This window comes from Schistocerca cancellata, chromosome 3 (assembly GCF_023864275.1).
Source record: "Schistocerca cancellata isolate TAMUIC-IGC-003103 chromosome 3, iqSchCanc2.1, whole genome shotgun sequence".
Taxonomy (NCBI): Eukaryota; Metazoa; Arthropoda; class Insecta; order Orthoptera; family Acrididae; genus Schistocerca; species Schistocerca cancellata.
Genome location: NC_064628.1, coordinates 578,349,386 through 578,373,501, shown reverse-complemented (window position 1 = coordinate 578,373,501; position 24,116 = coordinate 578,349,386). Strand labels below are relative to the sequence as shown.

Genomic DNA, 24,116 nt, shown 5'->3' with positions numbered 1-24,116 from the left:
ACCAGATGGCTGTTACAAGAGTTGAGTGGCAGGAAAGGGAAGAAATAGTTGAGAAAGGGTAAGACAGGATTGTAGCCTATCCCCGATGTTATTCAATCAGTATATTGAACAAGCAGCAAAGGAAACAAAAGAAATATTTGGGGTAGGAATTAAAGCCCAGGGAGAAGAAATATAAACTTTGAGGTTTACCGATGATATTGTAATTCTGACTTATCATGCTTTGTGTGAAAATACTGATCACGAAGCCAATTATAAATTACCCAACATAAGTTTCGTCTACTTATCTCGTAGTTATCATTTTAAAATATGAATCATTTCCCTCTTAAAGTAAAACTGTTTGTCAGATGTTTTGTGTCGTTAGTTTCAAGGTGGTGCTAATTAAACACCTGAGAGAACAGAAAACTAGTAACGGGCTCATAGCAGTGGTATTATTTTTTCGATAATTGTACTATCGTAGTAATTAGGCTGTACTCTTGCTCATTTTCATCATCTTGATTGTAGTGATTGATACAAAATTTCTTGAAGTACCTGTACTTAGCATTTTTAACTGTTACGGCAACTATATTATTCCAAAGAACTATTTTTTCACATTCCCTCTAAACGCATCCGAGGAAGAAAACAGCTTTTTTCTTTTTTTTGTAAGACACTACATTGGCGACCGATTAGAGGACGTTATACTCCAGTAGATTAATGCATACTGTCTTTCTCTGTTTCATGAAAACCACGTTACTGAGACTGACAGAATATATCTGGGCGTGAAAACGATGTAGAGCCATGACGGAGCCGGAATGTGGGGCAGCAAGCGCTCATCGGTATGTCTGGCATGATGAGCGAGGTACTGATCTTCTCCGTCGCTTGCCAGCGTCAGGGTGACAGTGCCGCGTGAACAGAGAGATCGGGCAGTAATCTCATGCAAAATTTAAATGCTAATACAGAACTTGGCCAGATTAAGTAAAACTACACCAGTGTCAAATGGTTTGAGGCTCAGCGTGATATGATTATCAGTTTCTTCACAAATCCAGTATTTACGAAAGTTTAAACGTGCATGATATTAGACTTAGGAAGTTACACTTTTCGAACCGAATTTAGTTGGTTATAAAAACCTTTGAGAAGAGACACAATAGTTTTATGCTCCATAGAGAACCAATGAGAAGCCGTGGTGTAATTCCTCTGAGAAAAATGTAGACGAATGCCCTTCCTGACGTATATTCCATGACACACATAAAGTTACGTTATGGCCACTCTGCGGGTTTCAGAAGGAATCCAGTGAAAATACGCACCTAGTTTACGAACAGTATTGTATGTCCAAAGGGCGTCGCAATGGGTGCTTTGAATGCCAAGGACTGGTTAGAATTTCAACAAATCCTTTGGGATCAATATACCGATGACACCGAAATTTATATCTGAAGCTCGCTCCGCCACTATCTCGCTTCATTGCCACCTTTCGGAGAGAACTGCTGTTGTTGCAGAGATGGCATGAGGTCTCGAATCTTTTATTGCAGCTGTACGACTCCCACGAGAACATGTCGACTCAGAAGATGGGCAGGCCTTTTGAGGACAGTGCTCCGACCTCGAAGCAGGCTGCTCCGATTACGCACGTACCTGTCAGTAGCCGCTGTCTTTTGTGTCGTCCTTACTAATCCCACGCCGACGTGCGGTTTTGTGATGCCCACCCTCCATCCACACGACAGTTTAAGGATTACGCGACAAGAAGTGTCCTGCTTTCTCTAACGTCACGCACTTCAGTGATCATCCTGCTAGCCGCAGAGCATATGACATCACCTGACGGAAGAGTACTAAGTGTACCAGCACATGCTCTGGTACAAAGCCACGTGCCACAGTGAAGAAATTCACCCGGACCGGAATGCCACGCTAAAACTGGAAGAGGTGATAGCTTACTACTGTGACATTTTGATATTTTCTCTGTATGCCCATCTTTATAAGGATGGTTGCGGGACCTCGGCTGTTCAGTAGAGAATGTCAGAACAGAACACCTTTCAACCGTCTAAATTTACAAATTATTATTTTATTGATCAACGAGTTTCGGCAGTATATTACGCCACGTTGTTTGTCTAACATTTGGCAGGTGATGATTGAAATGATCGCAGTCTCAAAAATCCTCGGATACCAGTCATTGAATGTTGACCCATATTTTGACTGGACCAGAGCTGAGGTCTTCCTAAGTGTTGGTCAGGGGGCCTGAAGATGGCGCAATATATCGCCGAAACCGGTTGCTCAACAAACGACAATTTGGAAATTTAGACGTCTGAAAGGAGATTTGGTTTGACATAATAATTTGATATTTTCGATGCCGCCAATAAAATGAAATGGGCACCCGGTGAAATCTATGCTGCAAGAAATCCAGGAGATGATACACGAGAAGTTTCGCCTGAATAAGAGCTAAAAACACTACCATGATTTGTCCTCTAAACAGCGATGTGGAGATCTAAACAGCAAGTAACATGAGAAACTTTTAGCACTGAAATCGGAAGCATCACCGATGATTATCGTGCACTTCCTCACCAACACGAGCCCAATTTCCACTTGGCATTCTTGATGAAATCATCAGAGAAGAGAAAGAAACGACACTTTTGCAGATATTATTTGGAGCCAGTCGACGAGGGAAGAACACCAAATTGCCACCTCTTTTGACGCTGAAGAGATACAGAGATATTCTACATCTCCGAAGCATTTTCATTTACTGCCCGAATGCTATATGTGTTGTAGATGTACGAAACATTTTAGAGACAGTGCCAGTACTTTGAATGCGGGGTAGTGGTCGATTGGGTGCTTCACTGTCGGAATAAGAAACAATTTGGTTAGTGTCTTGATAAACGTTCGTTAGCCACGAATGGGAATTTCTCAGCCGCCGGACGGAGTTCCCGATAAAAAAGATTGCTTGCAAAGTGTATGCAGAGGTGGAGTGCTACTAGGTGAGTGAAGTGAATTTTTAGCGGATACAAGCGCTGATAGTCGGTACCTAGTCTGGATCTCCTAGGTACGAAGAGACTGAAGCATGTCTTATAAGGAGAATGTACATTTTTACTTCTTTTGTAAATTTCAAAGATAAATTTAATGCCAATCAGAAGGTTATTTAATTCACAGATTGTGTTTAGCGAAAATCGGAAAAGACTAACATGCAAATGTTATTCATTTTTAAAAGTGTGAAAGCGTAGACTTCCTCTTCGGGTCTTCATTTCCTCTGTTGTTGCACTGGCGAATAGAGGTACGAGTAACGGCTCCTTGTAATTTGTAATAATTAATGATTAATAATGCAGTTTATAACAAATGCAATAAACTGCATTATAATAAATGTGTTTTTGAAATGTGCTTCTATACAAGAATGCTGAAGACTAGGTGTGTAGATCACGTAACTAATGAGGAAGTACTGAATAGAATTGGGGAGAAGAGAAATTTGTGGTACAAACTTACAAAAAGAAGGGATCGGTTGGTAGGATACATTCTGAGGCCCCAAGGGATACTAATCTAATACTGTAGGGAAGCATGGGGGGGAGGGGGTAAAAATCGTAGACAGAGACCAAGAGATGAGTACAGTAAGCAGATTCAGAGAAATATAGGTTGCAGTAGTTACACGGAGATGAAGAGACTTGCATAGGATAGAGTAGCATAGAGAGCTGCATCGAAACAGTCTTTGGACTGAAGACCACAACAACTACAACATAACAAATCCATTTGCAGTAATACAGACTCCTTTGGAATCATGCATTTCATTTGGTTTATGACTTCTAACGTTTCAGATCTGTCTATCAGAATTGAGCACACATTGTTTGGAAGCAAAATGGCCAATAGCTTACCGCGAAAGGTCACTTTACCATTATGTTCTACGTAGTCCGATTTGATACCTTTGCCACTTTGTGCACAGAAGTCTCTATATGATATTGTCACGCTCAATGGTTTTAAATAATAACGACACATGTGCGTGCTGCGTGTATTGACCTTTACGTAAAATGGACCGGAAAATCAACAGTGCATACAAAACTCATAATCGTGAGGGAGAACTGGCTGCTGCAGCAAGCACGGAATTTTGATGCCAGTGGTAAGTTAAAGCTTCAAACGTAGCTCGAGCTGCACTGCACCTGCAGGTGACCCACCAAATTTCCATCCAATGTAACACTGTGCCCAACCCACAGCATCTTCTCTACACGCGAACAGCTTTCCCAATGTCCCGTAACACACACTAGCTCTTCCGTTCTCAGGAGGTGACAAGACCATGAGCCAATCTGCGTGCAGTGATTTAAGGCCCCACCGCTCGACCCTGCTGTCAGCTAGTGGGATGCAGAGGAAGGCGTTTGCCAAGAGACGCGGTCTCGGTAGCTTTCAGTATCGATAGTGGACCGGCTGATCCTCCCCTGCTTAAACAAAATCAAGGAATAGTAACCACTAAATGGCTTCCTCGTCCAGCGCCTTTATTATTTAACTTAGCTGACTAAGATGAACTCAGATAAATTATTTGGGTTTGGGGTTCTGAACCAAGTAACCACTGGTGCGACGTTTTGTACAATTTCGAATGGTTCTATGGAACACGTTGTCATCTTTTCCATAGTTTCCTGTCCACCTTTACTATACATCCAAAGTTCCTTAACATAAGTCCCTAACATGAAGAGAAATCACACCGCAACATTGGTTGTACGACCTAGCCTGCCCCTGATACTAGCGATAGGTGTTGTGATAGGACACATTCCATTTAATTTTAATAATATCTGAGTCTGTCCTTTCAGGTGAAAGGTCGCCCATTGTCCACAAATTACTAACTGCTGATTGATAGGGTAGCATAACATGAGCTTAGCTAGAGTGGTCTTATGCATTTCATTACTGCGGTGTTAAATACGAAAACAAACCAAATGACTGAACTACGCCAGTGTGATTGGTTACGGCAATGTAAATTTTCAAAGATGCTTTTAAATTCCGGCTGATCTGCTCAACAAAATTAGTTTGGGAAAATAGGGCACAGTAGTAACAAGAAAAATGGCTTGATAAAAGTCAAACTTCCCAAAAGAACTGGAAGGACAGTTGACCTTGAGTGACCCAAAACTAGAGAAAATGTTAGTCATGTGTTGCATGGTAACATTCGTTGTAACTGACGTGCTAGCAATGAGCCAAACAAGTCTACTGAAGCACCCACAGCAACACATACGTAGCAATGTCCGTTTCTGGTAGGGGCAAGAGGTTCTACGTAATAGGTTAACTTCTTACCCATTTGGTTGTTTTCCCTGGAAGAGCACGACAGTCGCGATGCGTGATGGGTTTCGGCCTAGCTACCTTCGTAATTCACACTGACCAACTAGTTTCCTAACATCTTTGTAAAACCCCTCCCGAGTTAGATGTTCCTTAATTTTTTGAACCATCTTAGAGAAACCCAAATGAGCACCATAAAAATAGTGTAGAAATTATGGAAAACAACCGATATTAGGTGCTTGGGCAAATAAATTCGATAGTGGAATAAATCTTTTTGAATTGGAAACTGCATGTGACAACCTAGACAGCGCAGCGGCTGTAGTGGCCAACACTAAGGGAAGGTGATTAATTTCAAAGAGATTACAGTCCATACAGAATGTCGTAGTTCGTTTAAACTCATTTGCAAACGGAATCTGAGAACAAGCTTGGTGAAAACGGTACTGATTCTAAAGCGACTGTGTCGTTTAAGGCACGATTGTCCAATCTGGGACGATAATCTGCCCCACCTGATTTAGGAAGTAACAAAATGGGCGACGCATAAGGAGATATCGAAGATCTAATCAAACCAACCTCCAGAAGCTGGTCGACTGTTTTCCACAACTACTCCATCTTGGGAAGTAACAAACAACAACGGGTTTGTCTAACAAGTATGTGATCTGTTAAACGAATGCTGTACTGAATTTTATTAGTTTCTCCAAGTCTGTCTGTTAAAACTTCTAGAAATTGATCTAGAATTTGAAGTAAGATTTTAGCCTGTCGTTTACTTAAATTATTCAGATTAAAATTATTAGCCTCACCATTAACTGTACAAAACATCTGGTGAGCATCATGTTAGCAGAAGGCAATATCACTCACTCCAATAATTTAAAGAAATAAATCTTATCAGAATAATTCAACAGGCACTCTGCTTTGCTTAAAAAGTCACATCCAAAAATTACTCAAGTGGTTAATCCTTTAACAAACAGAAACTGGAGGGGCTACTAAAGTTCTCAATATTTATTTAGGCCAACACTGTGTAGCTACCAGTAACAAGCTACTATTGGCCATAAAGCACATTTCTTCCACATGATTTAACGGTCCAGATTCTCCCACACCTCGATACCGAAAGTAACACCAGCTGTCTAACAAAGAAACCGAACTGCAGGGAGAAAACAAGGCACAGACTGGTTCGGAGTTCAAAAATGAGCATACAAGAGGTAATGAACTACCATGTAACAAATTAATTTTCCGACAATGAAACGGTGGTTCGTGGCCAGTCTCATGCCATGCCGCGCCATCAGATCATGGCATCATTTGCTTCAAAAAGCTTCAGGAAGTTGTGGGCAGTCTCTGACTACACGACCAGATTTACAGCAATGTAAACACACAGTATCATCACGAAGTTTTCGTGCAGAAACAGGCGACACCGCGTTTCCGCAAATTTCTTGCTTCTCGATCGCTAACGGCGAGCTTCGTTGCTGATCCGCAAACTTAATATTTTCTTCTTTATGTAAATCAGCAAAAGACGTTGTCTATTGCAAAATACAACGTGTGAGCGATCCCGTGAGCGTATCCCTTCGAGAAACTGTTAAACGTTCTGATAAATTGCCACATAATGCAATTCCAGCTACACGAATATTTTTACAAATTGGTCTAAACACTCCTGACCACATTGTATCGTAAATAAGTATTTGCTGATAGTGTACTCTCTCATGTGAATCGCAATTTTTTCTTGCAAAATACTCTTCCAAAAGTAACCTGCAGAACCAGCGTTTCCAACAGCGTCAGACACGAATTTATTATATAAAGAAGGATGTTGATAATTGCCTATTATTGATAATAAGTTCAACTTTGCGAAATTTAGGTTTACTGGTCACTACTCTTGGTAACCGTGCTCCGAAGAAATTCTCGAATATCCGACTTCCCTTTCCAATTTAATATAATGAAGTTAAATCACTCTGGAGTTGTTGAATCTGAGAACGCGAGGTGACATCGGTACTCAAAACATTCCAGTGGTTAAGGTATGGCTTGATACATATAGCTGGGATCGCGAAGGCCCTACTTGTTCCAAAATTTCAACACTCTCATACACGCCACCTAACAGCTTAGCAGAAGCAGTGCAGCTGGTATTCACCTTTCCTATAGTGTTTACGGCGGTGTGGGTGGGATAGTCTAAGAGGTCCTGCAAGAACTGTATAAGTCTATAAGTACCGGGTGATAAAAAAGTCAGAATAAATTTGAAAACTTAATAAACCACGGAATAATGTAGATAGAGAGGTAAAAAATGCTTGGAATGACATGAGGTTTTATTAGAACCACTCCATATTGCTAGACGCGTGAAAGATCTCTTGCGCGTGTCGTTTAGTGGTGATCGTGTGCTCAGCCGCCACTTTCGTCATGCTTGGCCTCCCAGGTCCCCAGACCTCAGTCCGTGCGATTATTGGCTTTGGGGTTACCTGAAGTCGCAAGTGTATCGTGATCGACCGACATCCCTAGGGATACTGAAACACAACATCCGACGCCAATGCCTCACCATCACTCCGGTCATGCTTTACAATGCTGTTCACAACATTATTCCCCGACTACAGCTATTGTTGAGGAATGATGTTGGACATGTCGAGCGTTTCCTTTGAAGAACATCATCTTTGCTTTGTCTTACTCTGTTATGCTAATTATGGCTATTCTGATCAGATGAAGCGCCATCTGTCGGACATTTTTTAAACTTTTGTAGTTTTTTGGTTCTAATAAAACCCCATGTCTCTGTCTACATTATTCCGTAATTTTTTCAGTTTTCAAATTTATACTGACTTTTTGATCACCCGGTATAAGGTACTGTCCCTTCTGTTGGTGCTCCAAGAACCTGAAGCTCGTACATCAAACAGGTCATTTTCAAACAAGGCACCTCCATTACAGCGCAACGCGCAGACGTCATCCCAAAACAACAAAGAAAAAGCCGTGCCCAGGAACAATATAAGAGTTCATTTACACAGGTCCGAGCATATGCCCATCCGCTACGCCCAAATTTGTCTGCTACCACTGACCTATCTCAAAACTACCGCAAGAAAGAACACTCAATTTAGCAGCGGTAGCGCACATAACGAGAAATAAACATGTACAATTTGTATTCACATAATTATATTATACCAAATTACTCTAATACAACCACAGAGCTTAAAAATTTGAAAAATAGTAATAATGCTCATAGATGGAAACGACGAAATTTCTTTAAAATATATACAGTTAAAATATTAAAATAGATACAATCCCTTTATGGAGCACAGCATCTCACAACAGCTTCAAAGATAACTACCTTATCCGACCTTCCAAAATGTTCCTTTCTCAACCGGAGGGTATCTCTCTTTAGTGATCTAAAACACACGTGAGACACAACTATAATACATATCTTAAAATGAAATAAGCAGATAAATTCTTTACATTCTGAAACACGAGGGACGCATGCTTGGGTAACGTAGCCTGAAAATCAGGTAACAATGTTATAACAGATCTCAAAATACCGAACCGTTGAACAAAATTCTACTCTCAACTATTACTTGAATAAACAAGGTTTTTAACAGTACTTGGACAGAATATCAAGCATTAAAAGTTTAGAACAACTTTCTCATGATATGGTTTGAAAGGCATCTTGTGTGGCATGAATCACAGGTCAGCAAAAGTCTCTCTTTCTAATGATAACAGATCACTGACCTTTGCCAAGAGCAGAGGTATTAAGTATATATTTGATTTGAAAAGAATTTTTTAAGGAATTAGGAAGAATAAAGCTGTCTGTTCATATACGATTTTAAAAACACTGCACTTATAAAAATGAGCACGAGTGCACAAAAATTAATGGCATTCATTCAATAGAAAATACTGAATGATTGTGGAATTGTCTGATCACGCAGTGTGCTATTCACTATATACATGCGAACATACTTCTCAGACACCGTCACGCTATTAAACAAGATTAACCGATAGCGCACATTAATTCCATAAGCATATAAATATTTGCTTATCGAACTGTGAGGTCACTGTTATTTTGCAATATCCCTTCTTCTGCTACGATGAAAATCCAAAAGCAATACGGCGAAACCTAACTAGATTGTCAAATGGCACATGTTGTTGAGTCTGTTGACCTTTGGATAGAACGGAAGGCACATTTAACTGTGCCTACACAACTCCAAATCTCGACAGAGAACTAGCTGGCCCGGCATGCACAACGCATTCAGGCCAATGATCAGTTTATGCTCCAAGCATTATTCGAACTCCATTTCACTTGCAGGTGACCCTCTAAACATCTACTATAAGTGATGCCACCGAACTTAGATCCAATATAAAACTGTGCCCCTCATGGCATCCACTCCATGTGCGAACAGTTCCACCAATGTCCCACAAGATCCACTAGCTCTTCCATTGACAGGAGCTAACGAGACCATGAACCGATCCACATACAGCCCTTTAAAGGCTCTGTTCAACCCTTCTGCTCCCGAAAGGGGAATCGCGGAAGGTGTTACCGAGAGACGTTCCCTCGATATCTTTCAATGTGGATACCAGGCTTTCTCAGAAGTCATCTGATGGAACGAAGATGTATTGGTTTTCTTCTGAGTATCTATACCTAAATGCAAGAACAACCACATAGGTGTGTCTGATACTGAATGTAATAGGGATTCCAGACAACTTAGACCAGTGTATATAATTATCCATGGAGGAATTAAAGAGATTCCACAAAACGAGGCAATGACTGCATTTACAATTCCATGGGGACATTATCAATATTCGTCTTAAGAACGTGTCAGCCACATGTCCGTAAGAACAGGCACCATGCGGGATTAGTGGCTGTGATAAATATTATGTAATTTACATAATCATAGTTCATAAGACAGAAATTAAGTCTATAATTGTTAATTGTAGCATTGTATAATAAAAAGGTACATAAAATCTCAAATAAATACTTTAATTCTGTTTGGTATAAAAAAAGGCATCCAGCGAATTCCTGTACAGTAGAGCTCTACAACTACATTGTAGGAGTCATGTGTGATTATGCGTAGGCAATTCTACGTATCATCAATCGCGGACATTAGGTTTATGTACAGGGGATATAATAAAAATATCGAAAGACGTAATACACATTACCATGTCTAACGAGGTAGAAGATGCCCATTAGCATTCAAAAGAACCTTTAGTTATCTCGGAATGGATAAATACACGGTTTTCAAAGGGATCTTATACCATTCTTCCGGTTCATTCACCTTTTCCTCCAAAGTACACCACGAAGAGTCAATAACTTTAACATCTAGTGTCTGTGATGGCCGAGAGAGAGAGACGACAATTCATCCTTGGCTCACAAAAGCAGTACTAGTCGGTGCGATCTGCGTAAACACGGGCCTTCGTGTCTTGCAGCACAGCAACACCATTAAAGAACAAACATTGTGCCTTTGAGTCACATAATCCTTTGCAGAAATGTGACCTTGCAGAGTAGCTTTGGGGGACATATAATATCACGATATGACTTCCCACCGATTTTCAATCTCGGGTCGTAAAGTCGGCCGGAAGTTGGAATCAGACTCAAACAAAAGACACAGGTCTAACTGACTTTCTTCCATTGCCTCTTAGTCCCGATTTTACCGCTTTGGCACCACGCTTTCCATTTACGGGCTTTTGCAACACTGATACGTGGTTTTAGAATACCAGCTTGCCTACAATTCCCTGCTTATCGAGCTCCCTTTGTCCTCTTTTTGTGCTGACATGGTTCACGAGTACGACATTCAGTTCTCCAGTGACTTTCGCTGCTGTCGTCACAGACCCCTTCAGTGACCGTCGGGTGAAGATCACTCAACACACAATTCAATCCGCATTGTGACTTAGCGGATGATATTTCACCGCTTTCCCTGTCTATAATTCTTCATTATGGTTCAGCCACAATTTTCCCACGTTCTAATTGACTTACCTCTGATATAACGCACTCACGACTACGCAGAATACTGTTCCGACTACGAACCACGCTTGCAACGTATTGAGGATATTGGAGACGTACCTTTCTTGGTCAAATACCATAGTGTAACCTGCAGACCTAGACAACATCTGCAGTTACATTCAATCGTCAATTTCTCACGGTCTTTCCTTATTTTACTCCAACCCCTGCAGCAATGCACTGATTATTCCAGGGTAATATTTTTGTATGCGCCATTAACCAATTCATAGCTAAGTTTTTAACTAGATACTTTCTGAGTAACAATGGATTACAAGTTCGTAGGCTCCCAGGACCGATGTCATACCGGATAAATTAATGTCGGATATTGGACAGCTTCACTGTAAACTACTGAAATAATCAAACTGCCGATGTTTCAGCCGACCGACTATGGTCCTCTTCAGAGTGAACCCCCCAGAAGACGACCGCAGCAAGTCAGTAGATAAGTCGGCAGTTTAGTTGTTTTAGTACTTTACAATGACGCTGATCAATACGCCAAAGTTTTTTTTAATCCAAAATCGCTAACAATCCTTTAACAAATTTTGGTTCAGTTACTGGCTCCGTTTTCAGTAACTGTAGATACAGATACACAGAAAGAGGCATAGGAAGAACTACGGTGTGCGCAGGAACCAGCGAATGTGTATCTGTTTGAGAACACAAATGAGAATAAAGTAACACTCACGTTCTCAGGCATGTCGTAGCAGGGCTTTCTCTTCAAACTCTTGTCGCTGTCTGCTCCTCTCCCTTATGGAGTGTACTGAAATACCTACGCCTGGTTGCCTCTAATCTTAATGAGCAACTAAATAAACCAACAAGACTGTTGCACATAATCGCCAGTAATGTATTTACTGTCGACTTTAGCAAGACTGTGGCAAGTAACACAACGTAATACGTAAAATAAAGTGAGTGATGAATCTCGTTACTTGCAACTGCCCATGTGGGATGTTATGACGTCAAACTGCGGCGATAGAGGGTGATAGAAATAGAAAAACAACGTGAAAGCTCATCTTGCTGCTTATCTGCGAGGTCGACAGCTGTCAGACGAGTTTAGAACCTCTTTGAGGTAGCTGGCTACGATACCACAAGGTAGGTGCGCTCTTCTAGGTTGGCACTACGATACCGGCAGCGACGACAGCGTCCTCTAGCCGGCGCTGTGCAGCTCTACGAGGGCCGCTTCAGATACAGCTCATTTTATTCAGAGTAGACGACTAAGCAACATTGTGTCTATATCATAGTGGGTGAGCCACTACAGATTTGGCCTTTGTAACTTTATGTACAGCTTTGCACCTATGTGCTCATCTCAGCCAAAGTTAAGTAAAACCGCTTTTAATTGCAGTACCAAGTGTTCTACCTCACCTGCTCCTCCTAGCTTCCTACATTCGTCCTACCCTTCAGTTTTCAGGAGCAGACCCACGCGCCGCCTTCCAGGCGGGATACAAAACTCTTTTCATGATATGCAATGTGCACAGCTGGCAACAATCTTACAACGAACGTTGTGCACTGCTCTGCCCATTTCGCTTTACGTCAGACTAATTAGATTTGAACGTCAGTGACCGGACGTCAGTCTTAAATAAATACAAAGCGTCTCTTAAAAGCACTTGAAAAAGTTGTCTTTGAAGATTTATGACTGCTGTTAAGTATCAGACACATAGAACCTATCAACATTTTCCCCGTTAGCTGAGCGCGTAGCGTTAAATACTCATTCTTGTAAAGTTGCGCCGTGGTAGCCGCTAGGTCTGGGGCGCTTTGTCACGGTCCTCGCGGCTTCCCCCGTTGGAGGTTCAGAGTCCTCCCCCGGGCTTGGGTTTCTCTGTGTTGTCTTTAGGTCGCAGGTTCGAATCCTGCCTCGGGCATGGATGTGTGTGATGATCATAGGTTAGTTAGGTTTAAGTAGTTCTAAGTTCTAGGGGACTGATGACCTCAGATGTTAAGTCCCATAGTACTCAGAGCCATTTGAACCATTTGAACCACCTTACCACAAATTTCCAGATTTGTAAACTTGCTGGTTCGGATCTTTTAATCACATAACTGTTGTTTAATTTAAATTCTAAAATATTCAGAAAATAAGAACGTTAATTGACAAACATTGAATAATAATTCTGCTCTAAAAAATAACATCTTATTTTTAATCACTGCTGGTATGGAAATCAACTAAAATTTGAATCATACATTCGAATTTTCTTAGCGTTAATTGAATACATATCACATACATCAACACTATTCAGTTTACAAAAATAAAACAGTCATCTATTTTCCATTTGACCTTTAGCATTTTTTCGCTAAATTTTTATTTCTTTTGAATATTTTCACACAATTACTGTAGTAATTAAAAATAATGCTGTGTTATTTTTATTAAAATATGGTTTTTATTTGTTAATTGACAGTTCTGTTTGATAATAAGCATGGAATATATGTAAAAGTATAAACGAAATTTTGTTTCTAGCGAGCTTCGAAGTGGCAACTTCACCATCAGACTGTCGAACTTTTACGACACTCGCTTGGCTACCGACAATAATATTAACACGTCCCACATGTTTAACACATAACAACGGTCGGAAATTATCCATTCTTCATGGGTGATTTTTTCGAGTGTTTGAGAATTGTGTCACACGACTTTAGGAGTCGGCAGCTCGTGGTCTCGCGGTCGCGTTCTCGCTTTCCGAGCCCGGCGTCCCGGGTTCGATTGCCGGCGGGGTCAGGGATTTTCACTTGCCTCTAGATGACTGGGTGTTTGTGGTGTCCTCATCATTTCATTATCATTCATGAAAGTAGCGAGATTGGACTGAGCAAATATTGGGAATTAGTACGGGCGCTGATAACCGCACAGTTGTGTGCGCCACAAACCAACTATCATCATCATCAACTACTTTAGGAAACTGATGTCCGGACACGGATATTAGAGTTCCTTATATAAGACGATAATGGAAGAGCGCAGAACTGTCCATAATGTCATCTTGTTGGTGTCGAATGTGTGGTGTCACCGCCAGACACCACACTTGCTAGGTGGTAGCCTTTAAATCGGCCGCGGTCCGTTAGTATACGACGGACCCGCATGTCGCCACTGTCAGTGATTGCAGACCGAGCGCCGCCACACTGCAGGTCTAGAGACACTTCCTAGCACTGGCCCCAGTTGTACAGCCGACTTTGCTAGAGATGATTCACTGACAAATTACGCTCTCATTTGCCGAGACGATAGTTAGCATAGCCTTCAGCTACGTCATTTGCTACGACCTAGCAAGGCGCCATTATCATTTGCTATTTATCTTGTGATGCATGTACCGTTAGACCGATGTTCACCAATTATGGATTAAAGTTAAGTATTCCAACAGCTACGACCTTTTTTGCTAAAGTCTAACTTCCTTAAATGTTCCAGACCTCACGCCAGCCTGCGTGAGCTTAACGCGTGCCTTTCGGCTACCAATCATAGTGGCTTGGCTGTCTTACCAAGTCACAACAGAATGAGTACTGGTACATGACGCCTAGATACGCTCCCTTCGCCGTAACATCTTGTACTAATGCCCACAATCCTCGACAACGGATGGTATCTGCTGTGCCGCTGTCTGGATACCAACAGAACTTACGACACATCAACGGGCAACCGATACAAAAATGGTTCAAATGGCTCTGAGCACTATGGGACTTAACTTCTGTGGTCATCAGTCCCCTAGAACTTAGAACTACTTAAACCTAACTAACCTAAGGACATCACACACATCCATGCCCGAGGCAGGATTCGAACCTGCGACCGTAGCAGTCCCGCGGTTCCGGACTGCGCGCCTAGAACCACTAGACCACCGCGGCCGGCAACCGATACAAGCGTAACCAATTAGGGTATCTGCCAGAATGCGTAGCTGCCGTTTCAGCTGGTGGACGCGTTGATCGAGATGGACTACATCATCTACCTATTTACTCCGCGAGCCACTGTGCTGTTCTTGGCGGATGGTATATCGTATGAATATTATCGTTTTTGTTTTCTATCCCTTTCGTGTACTGAGTATGGGGATAATGACTGTCTGCTTTTCGCTGTACGTACCGTAATTTCTCTTATTGTCGTAATTCCTAAGTGAAACGTGCGATGGTAGCAGCATAATGGTGGCACAGTCTTCTTTAAATACCGGTTCTCCAAATTTTCCAGATAGGTTTCGGCAAGAACATCCTGTAAAGAAAACGACGGATTCCTTTGATGGTGGCCGAGTATTTCTGTTCCACATTCGTATAGTCGATACTAGGACCGGCCATTGCGTGCCGAACATCTTGCGGTCCGGGGGTGATGACCGCGTGTGAGACAAGGCGGCGCTTTTGCTCGTTATTTCACGGAAGTACACGGTTTTTTCGTGGTATTGGTGTTTCATTTAGTGTTGCGGTGTGGCATTTCTCGGACTGCACAACTCTCTTCAGATCGGCAGAATAGTATTGTCGGCTATGTTTACCCTTCGCTATTTATTCGTGATGTGAGAACGTTCGTAGCTCCTGTCCCTGCTCATTGTCAGTGTTTTCCACATATTCCTTTCCTCCCTGATTCTGTGCAGAAACTCCTCATTTCTTAATTATCAGCCCACTTAATGTTCAACATTCGTCTGTAGCACCACAGCTCAAATGCTGTTCCGGTTTTCCCACAGTCCATGTTTCTCAATCATACAATGCTGTGCTCCAGTCGTATATTCTCAGAAATTTCAGACGTATGCATGACGCTTCTCTGTTGGCACTCTAGCGATCTTTCACCACAAGCGTTTAAAAATGAGTGGGAATGACAGAAGTCCAGTTCCGTTAGCTCACTGCCGTTAAAGGAAACACGGAATGTGAAAAACCCGTAGTGGCATTACAAGAATCTTTTCCTAACGTTTTGATGACATGGCCAATTTACATGTTTCTAGATCGCGTACTGATTCAGGTGGAAGCGCACCTGTGCATATACAGATGTAACTGATTGATGTGCAATGTATTTCACGTGAAACTCACAAATTCTTTTACGTTAAAACTGTCCAGGATTCCTACACTGTCTTCCTCAGGTAGAGTTACCACGTCTCCATAACCAGTTTGCAAATGAGCTGCAATATTTCGTTCAACACGTTTTGTGTGAAAGTACACCCTTTTATTTTCTTTGATGCGGCCCGCCACGAATTTCTCTCCTGTGCCAACATCTTCATCTCAGAGTAACACTTGCAACTTACGTCCTTAATTATCTGCTGGATGTATTCCAATTTCTGTCTTTCTCTACAGTTTTTGCCCTCCACAGCTCCCTCTAGTACCATGGATGTCAGTCCTTGATATCTTAACAGATATCTTATCATCCTGTCCCTGCTCATTGTCAGTGTTTTCCACATATTCCTTTCCTCCCTGATTCTGCGCAGAACCTCCTCATTTCTTAATTATCAGCCCACCTAATTTTCAACGTTCGTCTGTAGCACGTCATCTCAAATGCTGTTCCGGTTTTCCCACACTCCATATTTCTCAATCATACAATGCTGGGCTCCAGTCGTATATTCTCAGAAATTTCATCCTCAAATTAAGACCTATGTTTGACACTTCTCTCTTGGCCAGGAGTGCCCTTCTTGCCAATGCTGCTAGTCTGCTTTTGATGTCCTCCTTGCTCCCTCCGTCACTGGCTGTTTTGCTGCCTAGGTATCAGAATTCCTTAACTTCATCTGCTTCGTGACCATCAATCCTGATGTTAAGTTTCTCGCTGTACTCATTTCTGCTACTTCTAATTACTTTCGCATTTCTTCGATTTACTCACAATCCATATTCTGTACTCATTAGACTAGCCATTCCATTCAGCAGATCATGTAATTCTTCTTCATTTTCACTTAGGATAGCAATGTCATGAGCGAATCGTATCATTGATACTCTTTCACTTTAATTTTAATTCCACTACAGAACCTTTCTTCTATTTTCATCATTGCTTTTTCGATATACAGATTGAACAGTAGGGGCGAAAGATTACATCCGTGTCTTACATCATTTTTAATCCCAGCATTTCGTATTTCGTTCTTGGTTGCCCACTCTTATTGTTCCTTCTTGGTTCTTGTACATATTGTATATTACCCGTCTCTCCATACAGCTTACCCCTATTTTTCTCAGAGTTTTGAACATCTTGCACTATTTTACATTGTCGGACGCTTTTTCCTAGGTCGACAAATTCTATGAACGTACCTTGATTTTTCTTTAGTCGTTGTTCCATTATCAACCGCAACGTCAGAATTGCCTTTCTGGTGCCATTACCTTTCCTAAAGCCAAAGTGAGCGTCATCTAACATATCATCAATTTTCTTTCCGTTATTCTGTATACTATTCTTCTCAGTAACTTGGATGCATGAGCTGTTAACCTGATTGTGCGATAATTCTCTCACTTATCAGCTCTTTCAGTCTTCGGAATTGCGTGGATGATATTTTTCCAAAAGTGAGATGGTATATTGCCAGACTCATACCGAGCGAGGTGGCGCAGTGGTTAGCACACTGGACTCGCATTCGGGAGGATGACGGTTCAATCCCGCGTCCGGCCATCCTGATTTAGGTTTTCCGTGATTTCCCTAAATCGCTCCAGGCAAATGCCGGGATGGTTCCTTTGAAAGGGCACGGCCGACTTCCTTCCCCGTCCTTCCCTAATCCGATGAGACCGATGATCTCGTAGTTTGGCGTCTTCCCCAAACAACCCAACCCAGACTCATACATTCTACACACCAACCTGAATAGTGGTTTAGTTGCCACTTCCCCTGACGATTTTAGAATTTCTGATGGAATGTGATCGATCCCTTCTGCCTTATTTCATCATAAGTCCTCCAAAGCTCTCTCAAATTAGGATTCCAATACTGGGTTCCTCAATCTCTTTTAAATCGACACCTGTTTCTTCCTCTATCACATCAGACAATTCTTCCCCGCCATACAGGCCTTCAATGTACTCTTTCCACCTATCCGCTCTCTTCTCTGCATTTAACAACAGAATTTCAGTTGCGCTCTTAATGTTACCACCCTTGCTTTTAATTTAAGCGAAGGTAATTTAACTCTCCTATATTCTGAGTCATTTCTTACGAGTATCCTTTGTTTTTCGATTTCGTCACATTTTTCATGCAGCCATTTCGTCGTAGCTTCTCTGCACTCTCTGTTTATTTCATTCCTCAGCGATTTGTATTTCTGTATTCCTGACTTTCCCTGAACGTTTTTGTACTTTCTTCTGTCATCGATCCATCCATTATGAAATTAAGTAAGTCACGATTGAGTGCCAGCCTGAGTGAAATTCTCTGCGTCTGTCTGAATGTCGACAGTTTGTGCCAGATAAAAATTATAGTCTTCGGCACTCCGAAAATATTTAAATATTGCTGAAAATTTGTTTTATCTGTGATCTATGTTGTTGGTGAGCGTAAAGTATAAAATAATTCTCATGCAGTGCGTCTGCACTGCTATTTAAATGCGGCGCATTCGCTGTGTCCCCCGCCTCATCGCACTCAGCGTGGCGGTAGAGGAAGTGTATAGTGAGGCTGAGCGCTATGGCACTCATGCCAGGGCATGGCTCGTGAGCCGAATTATTGGCCGCCCCTGGTCCACGCACATCAGTTACGATCTTAGCTTTGCATCTTTCAATTCGTTCTCTGTCTGTGGTCATTACTTTGTTGATAAAGATGCTAGAGGAATTGAATTGGTCTTACTATCGTCACGTAAGTGATTTTCATTACACATGCACTGTATTTTCCTAGAACTCTCAGAAAATAATCTAGTTATTCACTTTGTTTTCCCTAATACTGATGTTGTATGATCGTACCATTTTATTATGCTTTTTAATATTTCCTGTAAGTATAGGATTTGATATGCTCAAAATGTTCACCATTAAACTTTTATCATCCGCTGCGGATTGAATTGTGTGTTGAGTGATCTTTACGGACGGTCACTCAAGGGGTCTGTGACGACAGCAGCAAAAGTCACTGGAGAACTGAATGTCGTACTCGTGAACCATGACAGCACAAAAAGAGGACGAAGGGAGCTCGATAACTAGGGAATTATAGGCGAGCTGCAATTCCAAAACCACCTATCAGTGTTGCAAAAGCCCGTAATTGGGAAGCGTGATACCAAAGCGGTTAAATAGGGACTAAGGAGCAATGGAAGAAAGTCAGAGCTGTGTCTTTTGTTTCAGTCTGATTACAACTTCTGGCCGACTTTACGACCCGAGAGTCAAAAACGGAGGGAAGCCATATCGTGATATTCCATGGCCCCCCAGGCTACTCTGCAATATCGCATTTCTGTCAAGGATTATGTGACTCAAAGGCACAATGTTTATTCTTTAATGGTGCAGCTGTGCTGCGAGACACGAAGGCCCGCGTTTACACAGATCGCACCGACTAGGACTGCTCTTGTGAGCACGAGGATGAATTGTCGTCTCTCTCCCGGACACCACAGCCACCAGATGTTAAACTTATTGACCCTTTGTAGTGTACTTTGGAGGAAAGGGTACGTGATGGCTATCCACTTCCATCAGCGTTGCCTGAAGAATGGTATATGATCCCCTTGAAAACCGTGTATTTATCCATTCCGAGATGACCGGAGGCTCTTTTGAATGCTGATGGGTTTCTTCCACCTTATTAGACATAATAATGTGTATTTCATGTTCCCCTGTACATAAACCAGATGCCCGCGAATGATGATACGTAGAATTGCCTACGCACAATACCACATGACTCCTACAATGTATCTGTAGAGCTCTACTGTACAGGAAATCGCTGGATACCTTTTTTTATACCAAACAGAATTAAAGTATTTATTTGAGATTTTATGTACCTTTTTATTATACAACGTTACAATTAACAATTATAGAGTTAATTTCTGTCTTATGAACTATGATAATGTAAATTACATAATATTTATCACAGCCACTAATCCCGCATGGTGCCTGTTCTTACGGGCATGTGGCTGACACATTCTAAAGACGAATATTGATAATGTCCTCATGGAATTGTAAATGCAGTCATTGCCTCGTTTTGTGGAATCTCTTTAATTCCTCCACGGATAATTATATTTGTTGTCTGGAATCCCTATTACATTCAGTATCAGACACACCTATGTGGTTGTTCTTGCATTTAGGTATAGATACTCAGAAGAAAACCAATACATCTTCGTTCCATCAGATGACTTCTGAGAAAGCCTGGTATCCACATTGAAAGATATCGAGGGCACGTCTCTCGGTAACACCTTCCGCGATTCCCCTTTCGGGAGCAGAAGGGTTGAACAGAGCCTTTAAAGGGCTGTATGTGGATCGGTTCATGGTCTCGTTAACTCCTGTCAATGGAAGAGCTAGTGGATCTTGTGGGACATTGGTGGAACTGTTCGCACATGGAGTGGATGCCATGAGGGGCACAGTGTTATATTGGATCTAAGTTCGCTGGCAGCACTTATAGTAGATCTTTAGAGGGTCACCTGCAAGTGAAATGGAGTTCGAGTAATGCTTGGAGCATAAACTGATCATTGGTCTGAATGCGTTGTGCATGCCGGGCCAGCTAGTTCTCTGTCGAGATTTGGAGTTGTGTAGGCACAGTTAAATGTGCCTTCCGTTCTATCCAAAGGTCAACAGACTCAACAACATGTGCCATTTGACAATCTAGTTAGGTTTCGCCGTATTGCTTTTGGATTTTCATCGTAGCAGAAGAAGGGATATTGCAAAGTAACAGTGACCTCACAGTTCGATACGCAAACATTTGTCAGCTTTTGGAATTAATGTGCGCTATCGGTTAATCTTGTTTAATAGCGTGACGGTGTTTGAGAAGTATGTTCGCGTGTATATAGTGAATGGCACACTGCGTGATCAGACAATTCCTCAATCATTCAGTATTTTCTATTGAATGAATGCCATTAATTTTTGTGAACTCATGGTCTTTTTTACAGCTGCAGTGTTTTTAATATCGTATATGAGCAGACAGCTTTATTCTTGCTAATTTCTCCAAAAATTCTTTTCAAAGCAAATATATTTTTAAAGCGCTGCTCTTGGCAAAGGTCGATGATCGGTTATCATTAGAAAGAGAGACTTTTGCTGACCTGTGACTCATGCCACACAAGATGTCTTTCAAACCATATCATGAGAACGTTTTACTAAACTTTTAATGCTTGATATTTTGTCCAAGTATTGTTAAAAACTTTGTTTATTCATGTCATAATTGAAAGTAGAATTTTGTTCAACGGTTCGATATTTTGAGATCTGTTATAACATTGTTACCTGATTTTCAGGCCACATTACCCAAGGATGCGTCCCTCGTGTTTCAGAATGTAAAGGATTTATCTGCTTATCTCATTTTAAGATATATATTATAGTTGGTCTGACGTGTGTTTTAGATCACTAAAGAGAGATACCCTCCGGTTGAGGAAGGAACATTTTGGAAGGTCTGATAAGGTAGTTATCTTTGAAGCTGTTGTGAGATGCTGTATTCCATAAAGGGATTGTATCTATTTTAATATTTTAACTGTATATATTTTAAAGAAATTTCGTCGTTTCCATTTATGAGAATTATTACTATTTTTCAAATTTTTAAGCACTGCGGTTGTATTACAGTAGTTTGGTAAAATATAATTATGTGGAAACAAATTGTACATGTTTATTTCTCGTTATGTGCGCTTGGTACCTCCCGCTACTAAACTGAGTGTTCTTTCTTGGGTTGTTTTGAGATAGGTCAGTGGTAGCAGACAAATTTTGGTGTAGCTTATGAGCATATGTTCGGACCTGTGTAAATGAAATCTTATATTGTTCTGGGCACGGCTTTTTATTGTTGTTTTGGGATGACGTCTGCGCGTTGTGCTGTAATGGAGGTGCCTCGTTTGAAAATGTCCTGTTTGATGTACGAGCTTCAGGTTCATGGAGCACCAACAGAAGGGACAGTGCCTGAACTTATACAGTTCTTAAAGGGCCTCTTAGACTAGCCCATCCACACCGCCGTAAACACTATAGGAAAGGTGAGTACCAGCTGCACTGCTTCTGCTAAGCTGTAGATGGCGTGTATGAGAGTGTTGAAATTTTGGAACAAGTAGGGCCTTCGCGATCCCAACTAAATGTATCAAGCCATACATTAACCACTGGAATGGTTTGAGTACCGATGTCACCTCTCGTCCTCAGATTCAGCAACTCCAGAGTGATTTAATTTCATCGTATTAAACTGGAAAAGGAAGTCGGATATTCTAGAATTACTTCGGAGCACGGTTTCCACGAGCAATGGCCAGTAAACCAAACATTCGCAAAGTTATTCTTATTACCAGTAACTGGCAATTATCAAAATCCTTCTTTAGTTAATAAATTCGTGCCTGAAGCTGTTAGAAACTCTGGTTCTCTAGGTTACTTTTGGAAAAATATTTTGCAAAAAAAGGATTGCGCTTCACATGAGAGAGGACACTATCAGAACGCGAAACAGTTTCTCGGAGGAACGCTCCCATAGGATCGCTCACACATTGTATTTTTCTGATTTATATGAAGTAGAAAATATTAAGTTTACGGCTCAGCATCTTAAGCTCGGTTTTAGCGACCGAGCAACAAGAAATTTGCTGAAACGCGGTGGCGCCTGTTTCTGCACGAACACTTCGTGATGATACTGTGTGTTTACGTTACTATAAATCTGGTCGTGTAGTCAGAGACTGCCCACAACTTCCTGAAGCTTTTTGAAGCAAATGATGCCATGATTTGATGGCGCGGCATGGCATGAGACTGGCCACGGACCACCATTCCATTGTCGGAACATTAATTTGGCCGAAATAAATAATTGGGAACTTTCGTAGCCCCTCCAGTTTCTGTTTGTTAAAGGACTAACTACGTGAGTAATTTTGGGATGTGGTTTTTTCAAGCAAAGCAGAGTGCCTGTCGAATTATTATGATAAGATTTATTTCTTTAAATTACAGGAGTGAGTGATATTCCCTTCCGCCAAGATGATGCTCACCAGACGTTTCGTGCAGTTAATGGTGAGGCTAATAATTTTAATCTGAATAATTTAAGTAAACGACAAGCTAAAATCTTACTTCAACTTCTAGATCAGTTTGTAAGCGTTTTAACAGACAGACGGCATAGTCGTTTTAGAATCAGTACCGTTGCCTGATGTACACAGTTGTTTTTCTTCGTTTTCTAGCCTTCCTCTTTTCATCGCCATCGATTTCACCAAGGTTGTTCTCAGATTCCGTTTGCAAATGAGTTTAAACCAACTACGACGTTCTGTATGGACTGTAATCTCTTTGATTTCATCACCTTCCTTTAGTACATGAAATGCGTAAGACCACTCTAACTTAGCTACTCTATCAATTTGCAGTTAGTAATTTGTGGACAATGGGCGACCTCTCACCTGAAAGGATAGACTCAGATATTATCAAAAGCAAATGCAATGTGTCCTATCAAAACACCCAACGCGAGTATCAGGTGCAGGCTAGGTCGTATAACCAATGTCGTAGTGGGATTTCTCTTCATGTTGGGGGCTTGGTTTATGTTAAGGAACTTTGGATGTATAGTAAAGGTGAACAGGAAATAATGGGAAAGATGATAACGCGTTTCATAGAACCATTCGAAGTTGTCCCAAACGTCGCACCAGTGGTTACTTGGTCCAGAACCCAAAACCCAAAGAATGTATCTGAGCTCATCTTAGTCAGCTAAAATTAGATAATAAATGCCCTGGACCAGGAAGCTAATTAGTGGTTAATATTCCTTGATTTTGTTTAAGCAGAGAGGATGAGCCGGTCCACTATCGATACTGAAAGCTACCGAGTCCGCGTCTCTTGGCAACGCCTTCCTCTGCATCCCACTAGCTGACAGCAGGGTCGAGCGGTGAGGCTTTAAATCACTGCACGCAGATTGGCTCATGGTCTTGTCACCTCCTGCGAATGGAAGAGCTAGTGCGAATGGAAGAGCTAGTGTGTGTTACGGGACAGTGGTAGGCGAAGCTGTTAGCACGTGGAGCTGATGCTGCTTGGTTGGCACAGTGTTACATTGGATGGAAATTTGGTGGGTCACCTGCAAGTGCAGTGCAGCTTG

At 41.6% G+C, this 24,116-nt stretch overlaps 1 protein-coding gene across 3 annotated transcripts in view; it reads right to left on the bottom strand.

The window, feature by feature from the left end:
- Positions 1 to 24,116, bottom strand: part of LOC126176821 (solute carrier family 22 member 7-like) — a 232,740-nt gene that overhangs the window by 138,185 nt on the left and 70,439 nt on the right. Inside the window, exon 1 of one of the 3 annotated variants that reach the window (XM_049924005.1) lies at positions 11,823 to 11,991. The exons of the other annotated variants lie outside the window; for them this stretch is intronic. Coding sequence (XP_049779962.1) covers positions 11,823 to 11,834 — 12 coding nt within the window. The 5' untranslated portion in view covers positions 11,835 to 11,991. Of the gene's footprint in view, positions 1 to 11,822; positions 11,992 to 24,116 lie in introns of those variants that run through there. 3 annotated transcript variants of the gene reach the window in all.